The following is a 12,667-nucleotide window of genomic DNA, read 5'->3' as shown; positions in this document are numbered from 1 at the left end:
TTACAATAATAACTTTGTGACCTGTTATTGCGTTTCAGGTGTGGACGATGGCGAAGATATTCCCAGAGAGACTCTTGTGGGCATTTATGAGAGGATCCGGAAACGGGAACTCAAAACGAATGAGGATCATGTCTCCCAGGTTCAGAAGGTGGAGAAACTCATCGTTGGAAAGAAACCTGTGAGTATTTGATGGATGCCCCGTCCTAGCCCCATTTATCATTGAATGTACGTGCCTCACACTACACAATCTTTTTCCAGTCTTTCCAAAGCTACTATATCAAATACAATGTCGTGCAGAGCTAGATGCAGAATTATATATGAGGATTGAAAGTTCGGGGTCACTAGTCACTCGCGGTCTGTTTGGGACAAGTTGTGTGAGGTGTTGGGGCAGACTTCAGAAATTATAGCTTACATTTGATAAAGACCGCCACAGCACCATGTCTTTAGCCTTTTTAGCAATAGGTCACAAAATATTTCAGAAAGTTGGGACATTTATGGTACATTTTGTGTAATGAATAGCTGTACTATAACAGGGGTTCCCAATCATTTTGTCTCGCGTACTTCTAAAGTCATTCATTTATACTCAGAGTACCACCTACCCCGAGGATCTTGCCAATATTATTATAAAGTGACCATCTAAACAAAGATTAATCAGTATTTAATAGTGTCATATTCAAAATTAAGCTAAAATACTCCCAGAATCAAACCTTTCGATGAAAAACATAAATAAAACTAACTTTCCTTTGAAATTAAGATTGAAATTCTACTGAGTTTCACTCTTTTTTTAATCTGAAATAGTCTCTTGCTAAGTGCCCCATAGGGCCCTGTACTACAACACTTTGTGTAAATTGTACTTTTTGTACAATTCCCTGGCAACACTGAAAAAGTGGGACATTGTCTAGAAAAGTGGCATAAGGGACAAAGTCTTATAGGGCTGTGCAGTTATACAAAGAGGGACTTGTGGTTACCCTGGATGTTATAATAATGGCACATGATTAGACGGGGCCTGGAGCCAGTATTCTTGTTTGAATATTTGGAAGAACTATCCTATATTTATACCAAATAGTTTTAATTAATGATAGGTTCCCTTATTCAAATATATTTATCAAACCATACCCCAAAAGCTAAATTTAACATAGGGATTTTATAGTACATGCCCCCATCTCAATAAGCTGCCTGTTTTATGAAGGCCAGAATAACTGCCATAAAGAGCACGAAATCAGAAATGTGGCGTCTTTACCTTTGGGTGCTGTTGTGTGGAAATTGACTCGTGCCTGAGACCTTCACGCTTGCGATTTTTACACACCCAGCACCTTTGCAATGTTGTGTACAGCTTAATGAAAAATGAGCTGCCGTCTTGTAAACATGAAAGTCCCCAGTACACTGATGATTGAGTCGCGGCACTATTTCGACCTTGAGGAGGGCTTCATGTGCTCCTTTTCGTCAATAAGTCAATGATAATGAACAGTTGCTCTGAGAATGTATGGTTTCCTATTTAAAACACATTACTGTATTTTTCCTCACGCTCGCTTTATGTGTTAAAGTTATTAACGCCATTGACCTATGAATCAGAGGTCTATATTTCCGTTTTTTTCTTCTTTCTTTACTAATTAGACACATTGAAAAGCAGTTATGTGACCTGTGTTATAAAAAGGCATTTGGTAAAACTATTATAATGGAGCCACTTCAAAGGAAGAGACTGTGCCAAAGTATTACACATGCAGTGCACCCTGGATCAGGACTGTGATCGGCCACCTTCTCTCTTTTCATATGCCTTGCTTTTTCTAAATGAATTTTTCTTTCTTACCTTTTCTCACCATTTTGGACTTTTATTTACAAGCCTTAGTGGAGCTTTCCACAAGCAGCAGCAAGTCACAACTATGCTTTTTAATGCTACAATCACAACCATACAATCACAACCATAAGCCCCACTGCATGTGTCGTAGCCTGTTGCGTTTTTTACTCATTAATTGTCCATGAGAGTAAATACTACGCTGACAGAAAAGGCAAACGGAGAGAGGGATATTGTACATCCAATTACACAATGGAGATTTTATTTTATTTTTTTCATTTTTTGGCTTTAAATTCTGTTTAAGTGGCGCTGGCCCGCAGCTAGCTTTGCCCGCTAGCCTGTTAGCTTCTTCTTCGTGATTCCATTAGTGTGTATTGGTGACACCTATCCGGTGGCAGCCAAGTTGCAAGTGTGGTTTTCTGGCCAGAGATGAAAAAACTCCAATTATCCCCATTAACACTTGTATTGCCCTCAGAGGGACTACGGAAAGGATTTATTAAGGTAAACAATTAGTACTGCTTTAAGGTCTTCATTTTGGCACCATTAGTTTAATGGCCTTTAATACTTATAAATGCCCTGCAGCCAATAATTCCAATTTGTAATCAACTTTTAAGATTCTATTAATTGCATTTGTCCAGTATTGAAACAAATACAGAAATATATATATTTTTGTACCCATTTGGGCTGGCGAAAGCGCTGTACTTTACCGAGAGATATCAGAAACCTACATGATTAATGGTTTTGTCTTTTCTTTCAGATCGGCTCGCTCCATCACGGCCTTGGCTGTGTAAGTACTGCACACCAGCACCTATAAATCACACAATAAGCCGCCATTTCTCCTACAGCCCCATCCCGGAGCCCCATAGTTGTTCTTAGTGAAGATCATGCGGTAGTTTGAGTGTTGGATTACCTCCAGGCACGAGAACTCTGGCCCCCTAAAGCGCCACATCTGTGAAGGGGGAAGAGAAATCACCCCAGAGAAAACCTACGAGCATAAATTTACCGATACTGATATTGCAGTCGGCGGCACAGTGTAAATCATGGCTGACTGGGTGAACAGAACACTGCTCAAAAACCAGATAATGTTTCGATGTATTGAAATGGCTGACTTCTAAAGATTCTCGCGCAGCATGTTAATAGGAATATGCTGTTGCAATGCCACACCGAATTGGTATAATATTGTTTAAAAAACACACACACACACATAACTTAATAATGTATTTGATTTTTATTTATAACTGGCGTGTCGTTGCTGTTTCTGTAGGTGCTGTCCCTGCCCCATCGGCGTCTGGTCTGTTACTGCCGCCTGTTTGAAGTGCCAGACCCCAACAAACTGCAGAAACTGGGCTTACACCAGCGGGAGATCTTCCTGTTCAACGACCTCCTAGTGGTACGGTCCTCTCCCTCTTTGCTCCATCTGCTTCATCAGTTTTAACGCGTGACCCATTGTTTCCCTGAAGATGACGCTGACCGTCTGTCTGTCTGTGCTGCTGTTTTTTTTTTTAGGTGACTAAGATCTTCCAGAAAAAGAAGAACTCGGTCACGTACAGCTTCAGACAGTCCTTCTCTCTCTATGGGATGCAGGTCATGCTGTTTGAGAACCAGTGTAAGTGCCATTTGTCCATATAAGGCTATTTAAGATTCTCTTTAAATGTGGCTCTCGCCTTAAACGAGACCCACATTTTCTCCATGTTCAGCTTTGCCCAAATATAAAAGCTTCTGGACTGGAGTGTTCATAGCCATTTGAAAGCTAAGACCACGTTGTCACTTTGTTGACACTTTTTTGTAAATTTTTGTGTGTCAATTTTTAGTACATTTTTAGTCTTTTTTGACAGTTTTTCATTTATTCTTTTGTCAATTTTTTAGTATTTTTTTTCTTTTTTTCTTTATTTATTCATTGTCCATTTTTTGTCCGTTTTTTGTCTTGTTTTTGGTCAATTTTTCTTTGATTTTTTTGTCTTTTTTTGTCAATTTTATGTCACTTTGTTGTCTTTGTTGTTGTTGTCATTTTTTGCATTTTTATTGCATTTTCATTCTAAACTTGGGCTCAATGCAGAACTTCCTGTTCGAGAAGCAGTGTAAATGCTGTCTGTTAATAGTATTTGGCTTAAAAGTAGAATTTTAAAGAGTCTACATTAATAATGAATAATGAATAAACCAAGCAAAGGAAAACAGTTAAACAGACCAAACCAATGACTAAACCCAGAATTAAACTGGAATAAAATCCGGTCTGATCCAGATCCAAGCATTTCACTGCTGTAGCCTCCCACGTTCCAACCCTGAAAGTTTGCGTACCCCAGCTTGAGAATGGTCTCCATAAACCATCCCTTTTCTGCTGTGTTCCATGGTATCCGACAGTGTTTACACCATACGGAGGGTTGATATGATTTAGCGCCGCCACAAATCTAAAATGGGAAGCCGGGCCAATGAGCTGTGACGTTGTTTATTCCATCCCAAAACTCCAGACAGCGTATTTTTTACTTACTTTGATCAATGGTCCTAATGTGAAATATCTCTCTCTCCCTGTCTCTTTGTTAGATTACCCCAATGGAATCCGACTGACATCAGCAATACCGGGGGCAGACACCAAAGTCCTCATCAACTTCAACGCGCCCAACCCCCAGGATCGCAAAAAGTTCACGGACGACCTGAGAGAGTCCATCGCTGAAGTGCAGGAGATGGAGAAGTACAGGATAGAGTGTGAGTGTTGGTCCTTTTTCTCGCACAAGATGTGGTTACTCACTTCTAGTCCGTGGTAGTGGTAATAGCAAACTGAAGAAAATGTCAAAGGCCAAAATGCTAAATGAGTTAACCTTTTAACTCTCACCTGACCCAATCAAATTTTCTCCAGTTCTCCAAACCGAAAAGCTTCTTGGGGGGGGAAAAAAGCATCAAAACAGCAAGAAAAAACAAGAGAAAGAAACAAGGATGTAAACGCAACAATGTGACAAAAAAGTGACAAAAAAATGAAAATGCAGCCAAAAAATGAGAAAAATGCCACAAAAAGTAACAAAAAAGTGGCAAAAATGAGATGGAAAAAGAAGTGGGAAAAAAAGGGATGCAACAACACGAGGAAAAAGATCAGTTTTGAGAGTCTTAGCTTTCAAATGAGGCGTTACACTGGTCTATTGGCAAAGAGGAGAGAATGCATTCGATGGGTGGTAAGAGGTTAAAAGTAGATTAGATCAACTTTCTTCAGATCACTGTTGGCATATTCTTGGCATCTTTTGGGCATGTCCTGCAGTACCTCATTGCTCCTCAATCTGGTCACTCCTCTCCTTTTGGTGGGATTCTCCATTGGCCAGAGTCATCCATGAGACACAGCTCTCTGGAATAATTCTAGTAGAGGCACAGGAAGGCAACGGTTCATTCGTGTATTGAAGAAGAAGCAGGTTTTACAATATCTGACAAGAGATAATACAACTCTACATTGCAGCCTAGTCGTGTATTGTTTCTTACTACCGCAACTTTACTCGACTTTACTACCACTACATCTATCGCTATGGTAACTGGCTTGGAATAAGTTCTCATTTCAGTCAAGTCTACTCTTACCATTTCCAAAACTAGTGAATGTTCCACCTTTATTACCACTGATTAAACCACTTGTTTATGCAGTATCTATATTGAAAGTTCTTATTGACGAACATAAAATTGCTGGTTATTTTTGTGGGGTAGATATGCATCTTTACTTATTTTATTTGTGTGTATGAGCAGCATGTCGACTGAAAACAAGAGCGTACACAAGGAAAATCAAATCAAAGGATGCGGTTACGTTTCTGTGACTGGCATTGAATTTTGAGCTCTTACTGCATTACTCATTTCTCCAAAGAATTTATAAGTAAGCTGCAATCACCTCTATGTATTGCAAATGTGTTCAGCAGTTCATTCTGTTCATTTAAACACCCACATTCATCTCAGTAGAGGACGGCCTTAATTTTAGTTGTTGGCAGCAGGTAGGGCAGTTTGTGTTAAATCCAGCAGACTCAGACCACTGGCACTTACCTCACTCTCTCTTGGCCGGTGCCCACAGCGGAGTTGGAGAAGCAGAAGGGTGTGGTGAGGCCCAGCATGTCCCAGAGCTCAGGGCTGAAGAAGGACGCAGGAAACGGCAACATGAACCGGGCCAGTCTGGACGACACCTACGCCATGGGGGAGGGCCTGAAGAGGAGCGCCCTGAGCAGCTCCCTACGAGACCTGTCTGAAGCAGGTACAAACACGGGATTGTTGCTGGCACCACTTTGTCCTTGCTTTCCTGACCAAAGTGATAAAAATAGCAAAATGTTGGTTTCACTTTATCATGAATGCATTACTTAACAATAGGTGTAAATCCACATTTTTCACACTCATGATTGGAAGGTTTGGGCGCCACCTTTTTCCGATAAGAGAACGATTTAATTTTTTTTTGTTTGAGATGTGGGGCGAGGCTCTCTCATGTCTATCAACATATTTCACTTACTACATTATAAAGAAATTTTCCATCTTGTTTTGTCATCTTACAAAAAGACTCTTATTGTTTCACATCTGCCTTTGTTTCAATTCACATACATCATTGTATCATTTATATTTATATGTACAGAGAAAGGGATCAACATTGCAAAACATTTAGTCTACATTCTCATTTGTTGCTGTGAATACCACAGTGCTGTCTTGGTCCTAGAGCACATTCACGACAATTCGATTACGAGACTTAATGCATCAGGTTTTTGCTACCTGTTGGTGCTATGATCACTGTGCTACACTGATGGATGCGGGGAAAGTCTAGTGCAGAAGTGTGCCGATGCTGCGGCCCTGTCTCCTGTGCCTGACGCAGGACGTGGCATGTTAGTGAATTCATGTTGTTCTGTGTTTTATTTTATTTTCCTGTCACATCCATCCCATGTGTTTTTACTGTTCTCTCCGTACACATCAGGTATGACCTGTTTATGTGTGATGATGGTCATGTCTCATTGCCTGAATGTATCTAACAACAGCAGATCTCAGACCTTTGTGTATGCCTGTACATCCCATGTGCAGTGGCCACAGTATCGCTTTTGATGTTTCTCCTCCACTGTGACTCAGATGGCGCTGGCCAATCTAAACCCTTAGAAATTCCGACAGTAATGACATATTTTTCATAAAGGAAGATTTTTGTGCTTTTAAAATATCATTCCTAAAAGACAGCCGTAGAATCATCAGTCCCCCACAACCTTTTCCCGACCCGAACGCCTCCCTCTTCTCTCGACCCGCCTATTTTTGGACCTTACCCACAGTCATACAATCCACTGCACTGCCCCCTATGGGACCGGTGGGCGCCTCACACGTGTGTAGCTGATCCAAGAGTGCTGTCCATCTCTAATCTGTGGTATTGCATGTCTCGGGCAGGCAAGCGGGGGCGTCGCAGCAGTGCAGGATCACTAGACAGCAATATGGAAGTAAGTTGGAAGCAGCTGGTATCCAAGCTCCTCTTTGTGATTATGTGCACTGTGAAAATACACCATTTTCTTGTTTTTAGTCTTCTTTGCTTCATAGACACAGCTCATTTGTTTGGATGATTTATTTTACTTCCTGGGATGCCTTATGACCTGCTTGCCTCAGTTAGTGTGCATGCATGGGTTGCCTGCCTCTGAACATGCCCACTTTTTTTGGACGCCAGGACTCCCCTGCCGTGGTCATAGATATGACCAATATACATTACTTTCAAACAAGCATGACTCTACTAATCCCTTTATGACCCTCCCCTTGTCATTTGTCTCTGTCTGTCATCCAGTCTCATCCATGTGATGTTCATTTGGCATTTGGTTCTCCCTTCTGTACTAGGCTGCTATCTCATCAAGGAAGTCCAAAACTGTACAACTCCCACAGCCGCAGACCTCTCCCCCTCCTTCCTGCCTGGGCTTTTCTCCTCTCCTCTTTTTAAACACTTCAAAGATTAGGGAGGGTTTTTTATGGCCAAGCTGCTGCAGTTCACACAGGCCTATAAAGATGTGGATTTCATTCAACCATCTTCTACACCATTCCATGTGTCAATCATCAGTTGGGTTGAAGTCTGGGACCCTGACAATTTTCATTGAAGGTGTCTTATGATCTTTCTCTAGATTAAAGCATGTGCTGCAGTAACTTTTTTGGGGTGAATAAGTGAACAGCAGAGCGGAGCATTTAGGGATATTGTTGATTCTGCAAACAGGGGTCTTCTCTGTTACCTCTAGTTGGATGCTACTCCTCTGTGGATGAAGCCTGTCACGACCTGTGCATGTGGACGCTCTGCCTTAGTGACTTTAACCAGCTGCATGAGTCTAAGGAGGTCTGGCGCGCTGACTGCAACAAACAATAACACATTCTATTTGACAGATGATGCCATTTCATCGTATAGGCTCCCTATACCATGACATAGTGTTGCTGCAATTCCTCACAGACATTTATTATTTTTACTTTTTCATTTGCATGCACGATAACATTTTGCTACTTATTTATCAAAAGTGTTTTCTTCCCCCTGCTGGTGAGATGTAGCACTGCAGTCTGATAGCCATGGGTTTTACCTCTCTTTACTGTTGCAGGGGTCCATCATTAGCAGCCCCCACACGCGGCGGAGAGCCACGACGCCACGCGAGGCCGCCCCACGCGGCCCGCCTCCCCCACCAATGCCCAACTCCAACTCCACATCCATTCTGGGATCCCTGTTCGGCAGCAAGAGAGGGAAGACGCCATCCTCCTCCTCCCAGAGCCACCACCCGCCGCCCGGCTCGCTACCTCCGCCGGGGCATCCCACGCTCATCTCCCACAAGCCGCACCCCACCAACCTGCACCACACGGCGCAGCAGGTGCAGCACCACGGCCACCACTCTCAGTACTGCCCCCAAGTGACCCCCCAGAACCCGCCCCCGTATCACCACCACCACCACTACCACCCGCCGCCCCACACGCAGTTGCCCCACCACCACCAGTCGCAGCACCCGGGATACGGCTCCACCTCCTCCTCCTCGCACCCCCCTCCGCACCCGCACTTCAGCCAGCATTCGCATCACAGCTCCCACTCGCATCACCACACCCAGCCGTCCGGGTCAGGCGCACCCAAACCGAAACACAGTGGAATCAGCACCGTAGTGTGATGTTCTCAAAGGAAAAACGGCGACTAACTTGTTCGAAAAGCTGAGGACTTGTACGGGTGGATGGAGGATTAGCTTACACACCAAAGGGACTGACTTGATAGCATGACTCTATGGCCTGTCCACTGTGTTTTAGCGCTGCGGTGGTGCTAACCAAAAACAAAAAAAACAAAAAAATCACGCGCGGTACAACTCGTTTCACCTCCGACTACTACAGTATATGCAGGATGGAACTCTCTTCCACGCGGGGCCTTCGTTGAGAACTGGGCGTTGTGGCCACTCCACACTGCTGCTGCTTCCTGACCCGAATAAGCTTCACACAACACGGAGGAACACAACACGGGAACTCATCTGGTTGATCTGTCACATTGATGGCATAACCTCAAGCACTTCTATTTTCCAAAATCATATGAATGCTATATTATTGTAGCCTCTTCCCTGTCATATGTAGTGGATTTCACATTTCAAAGACAGGTAACTGAGCAAGTCCATCTCAGTCATCATAGTAGTTTTAGTGCTGTAATTACTGTAGGTGACAGCGATTAGTGTTGTCTCTCTCATAATTAAATGTGCCAACTATAAATGCATATTCTATTTAGTCGAGACTTCATGTACAGTATATTGTGCGTAAAAGTTATTTGTAAGATGATACTTACAATAATTATCAGCAAAAATGATTTTCTATCAGTATTATACTGACTATGTGGTAACCGGATGAAGGGTTGTGAAAGGATTGACTGAAAATCTGGACTTTTGTGACTTAACAATGTATCAAAGGGATGCCCTAGATTGCAGCTCTTCCTTTATGGCAGACTCAACAGTGTAAAATACAGACAGTGGCTTAGTGGTAAAAGCATTCGTCCACAAATCCAAAGGTCTGTGGTTTGAATCTTGGCTAAAGCTGGCACACGCTGTACGGTTGATGTACCCAAGACACGTTACCCACCTTGCCTTTACATGTATGAATGTGCTGTCTGAGTGAGTGGTTGTGATCAGAGCGCCCATTGGCACAAAATGGCAGTCTTGCTTCTGAATTGTAATACAAATCCGAGGCTTTCTTGTCTTTAAATAAAGTTAATAACCTCAGCATATGTCACACAGGTTACACAACATAGTACAAAATAGATATAACACAAGATATATTTTTGATTTATTTATTTGCACAAAAGTCAAATACATAGTGTTTACTGCCATTGAAACAGATGCTTTCTAGGCATCCCAAATCGAACTAGAAACACTTTGTGAAATATTGTTTTGCCTTGTTTTGTTTTTTTGACTCAACAATGAGATTTAGTGAGTGGATGAATCATTTGGAACATTTGTTTTGATTTTATTAGCTTGTGCAATATCTTTGTATTGATTTTGTACATTAAGAACAAGTCCCCATTTATGCGTTCTCATGTTTTGTTTATTTATTTTTGTTTTGAACCCCCTGTCAGTGTCTCAAACTAAATTTTACATGTGGCAGCAGTCCTTGTGGTCTCCTGAGAGCGACACTTTGAAGTTCAGTGGAATGTCTAATTAGTGATTTCTTTGCATGTAATGTTCTTGACGTGAGGCTATCCTCTGCACATTGTAAACAAAATCAGTGTTACCATGTTAGCAAGGTTAAGTGCAATCATGTTTTAAAAAAAGACAGACTTGGGCTGAAGTCTGAACGTATCCAGGAAGAGATTCAGGTAAAAAAAACAAAAAAAAACAAAAAACATTTTGACATTTAAAAAATAGAAACACTTAGATGTGGAAAGAGAATGTGTGTATATATTTTAATATAGGAATATGCTTCTCCTTGAGCTGAACAGAAATATTTTGCTGGAAAAGCACATATGAAAGAACACTTTCATTTTTTAAAGGAACTTAAAGCAGTTGTAATATAAAGCAAGGATGTGGCAAAATGTAAAGATTAACTTTCTACAGTCTAAAATAAGAGTCTATTATAGTGTACAAAGTAGTGACAGTAAACTGTTCGTCCCAATATTCAGGTTGTAAATTGAACATTTCACTATTGCTATAAGTCAGGCATAAACATTACAGACATATCATATATAGACTGTAAATTCAGTTGAATGTCTTTCCCATTATTTTGCAAAATTTCCACACGATACAAAACAAAATGTGTGTGATGTGTGTTCATGTATTTAATGTTTTCTGCCATCGATGTCCGACTTGACCCCAACGATGCACTGCATGGATCTGATCAGAGCAACACGTCACTGTGAGCTGATTGACGGAGAAAACAGATCAGCCTCTATATGTGTTTGTTTTGTTTGTCTTTCATTCTGAAAATTAACTAAATGTTGACGTCCTCGCTATTCCATGTTGGAGTGATATTTATTGATGCTCGGCATGCATTTTATCAACAAAGCCATTGTGTAAATTCTAAACATTATCGAACATTGCACTTCTGTTTGCTGAGGGCTTTCATCTTGTAAATATGGGTTTGAATTTGAATGAAGAAAAAGTCTCAAGGGACCAAGACGGGGGTTTAAACTAAAGAAGCTGTACATACTGTGTATACAATCCTCTATTCTGACATGTGCAGAAGATGTAAGGAGGACACCTCAAAGGATTCAAAAGGGTGAAACATATCGACTGTTTTTGCCTCTCCTGGGACTGACATTTGCTGTAGAGATGAATAGAGAGAAAAAAAAGACTGTTATTGAAAGTTGCCATTTATATCCAAGCGGCTCACACGTGTCATTCCCGCCCATTGCACAAACACACACAGGGGACATACAGAACGATGCTGCAAGCTGTTCAGTCTGGCATCAAAAACACGGAGCGAGAGAAAAAAATAAGGGAAAAAGAGACGAGAACGGCCTCATTAATTGTGCATTCTGTTTGTACAGTGAGTAGTGAGTCAGTTAAGACCCCAGTTATTGTAAAACTTCAACTGTGACAATGTTGAGAACGCAAAAATAAACAAATATATGACTTATGGTTCATATTGTGTCATGGTTTATTTGTGCCAGCTCGTACTACGGGACGTGAGTACCAGGTTATGCCACCAGAGGGCATAAGTTTCGCTATAGTAATCCTTTGACGCGCAGGTAATGTTGAAACATGAGGAGAGGAGCTAAAATATTATTAAGAGTAACTTTACTATGAGATCACTATTCAAGAAGTAGTGACCAAAGTAAGTTCTCAAAAGTAGCAGGGGAAAATGCTACTTGAGATGATTTATGATTCAGGAGTGACAAATTATGAAAAAAACAAAACATGAAATTATGTAAAAATCCCTGTATTTCCCAAGGAAAATTGTGAAGTTTTCTTGCCAGAAAAGATATACATAAAGTCATTATCTGAAGAGAAATGTACATGAATTATATCTGTATGTGTTGCATGAAGTTTTTGGAACCACTGACTATATTTTTTACTCAAGTAAGAGTACAGACACTTCTTTATAATATTACTTGGGTATGGTCAAACTGCTCTAAATACAATTACTGAAAACATGTACCACATAACAATTGGTGTAGTAGATACAATGGTATATTTAGTTTGACGTACTATTCAACAGTCATTCATTTACACTTTCAAGTTGTACAAATAAGTTGACTGACAAAGGAAAAGTCTTTTTAAAAAGTCAATTTTAAATTAGCCCATTAGCCTTACTAAAAAGTTAGTAGGTAGAATCAATCCAGTCGTACATTTTACTTCAAAAAGGTTAAAAAAATGTTACTTCTTCAAATTGTATTGTGTGTTTTTGATCAATCCATCTCAACATATGGCCTAATAAATCTGGTTTTACAGCACCAACATACTCAGCCTATATGGGCAATATTTGGGTTTA

The 12,667-nt window shown here is 41.0% G+C and overlaps 1 protein-coding gene across 8 annotated transcripts in view; it reads left to right on the top strand.

Annotated features, from left to right (window-relative positions):
- LOC306964461 (IQ motif and SEC7 domain-containing protein 1-like) overlaps positions 1-11,831 on the top strand; it is a 135,379-nt gene extending 123,548 nt beyond the window's left edge. For 5 of the 8 annotated variants that reach the window (XM_079558454.1, XM_079558456.1, XM_079558458.1 and 2 more), the window contains exons 7-14: positions 39-178; positions 2,550-2,579; positions 3,057-3,182; positions 3,299-3,398; positions 4,331-4,492; positions 5,823-5,999; positions 7,154-7,203; positions 8,326-11,830. In XM_079558454.1, the coding sequence (XP_079414580.1) occupies positions 39-178; positions 2,550-2,579; positions 3,057-3,182; positions 3,299-3,398; positions 4,331-4,492; positions 5,823-5,999; positions 7,154-7,203; positions 8,326-8,877 (1,337 nt within the window). In that variant the 3' untranslated portion in view covers positions 8,878-11,830. Of the gene's footprint in view, positions 1-38; positions 179-2,549; positions 2,580-3,056; positions 3,183-3,298; positions 3,399-4,330; positions 4,493-5,822; positions 6,000-7,153; positions 7,204-8,325 lie in introns of all 8 variants that reach the window. The other 3 variants (XM_079558453.1, XM_079558452.1, XM_079558459.1) reach the window with 2 other exon arrangements.
- The last annotated feature ends 836 nt before the right edge of the window (positions 11,832-12,667 follow it).

Source organism: Gobius niger (genome assembly GCF_951799975.1).
Source record: "Gobius niger genome assembly, chromosome: 6".
Classification (NCBI taxonomy): Eukaryota; Metazoa; Chordata; class Actinopteri; order Gobiiformes; family Gobiidae; genus Gobius; species Gobius niger.
The sequence above is the reverse complement of the archived record's forward strand: the minus strand, read 5'-3'. Positions and strand labels throughout refer to the sequence as shown.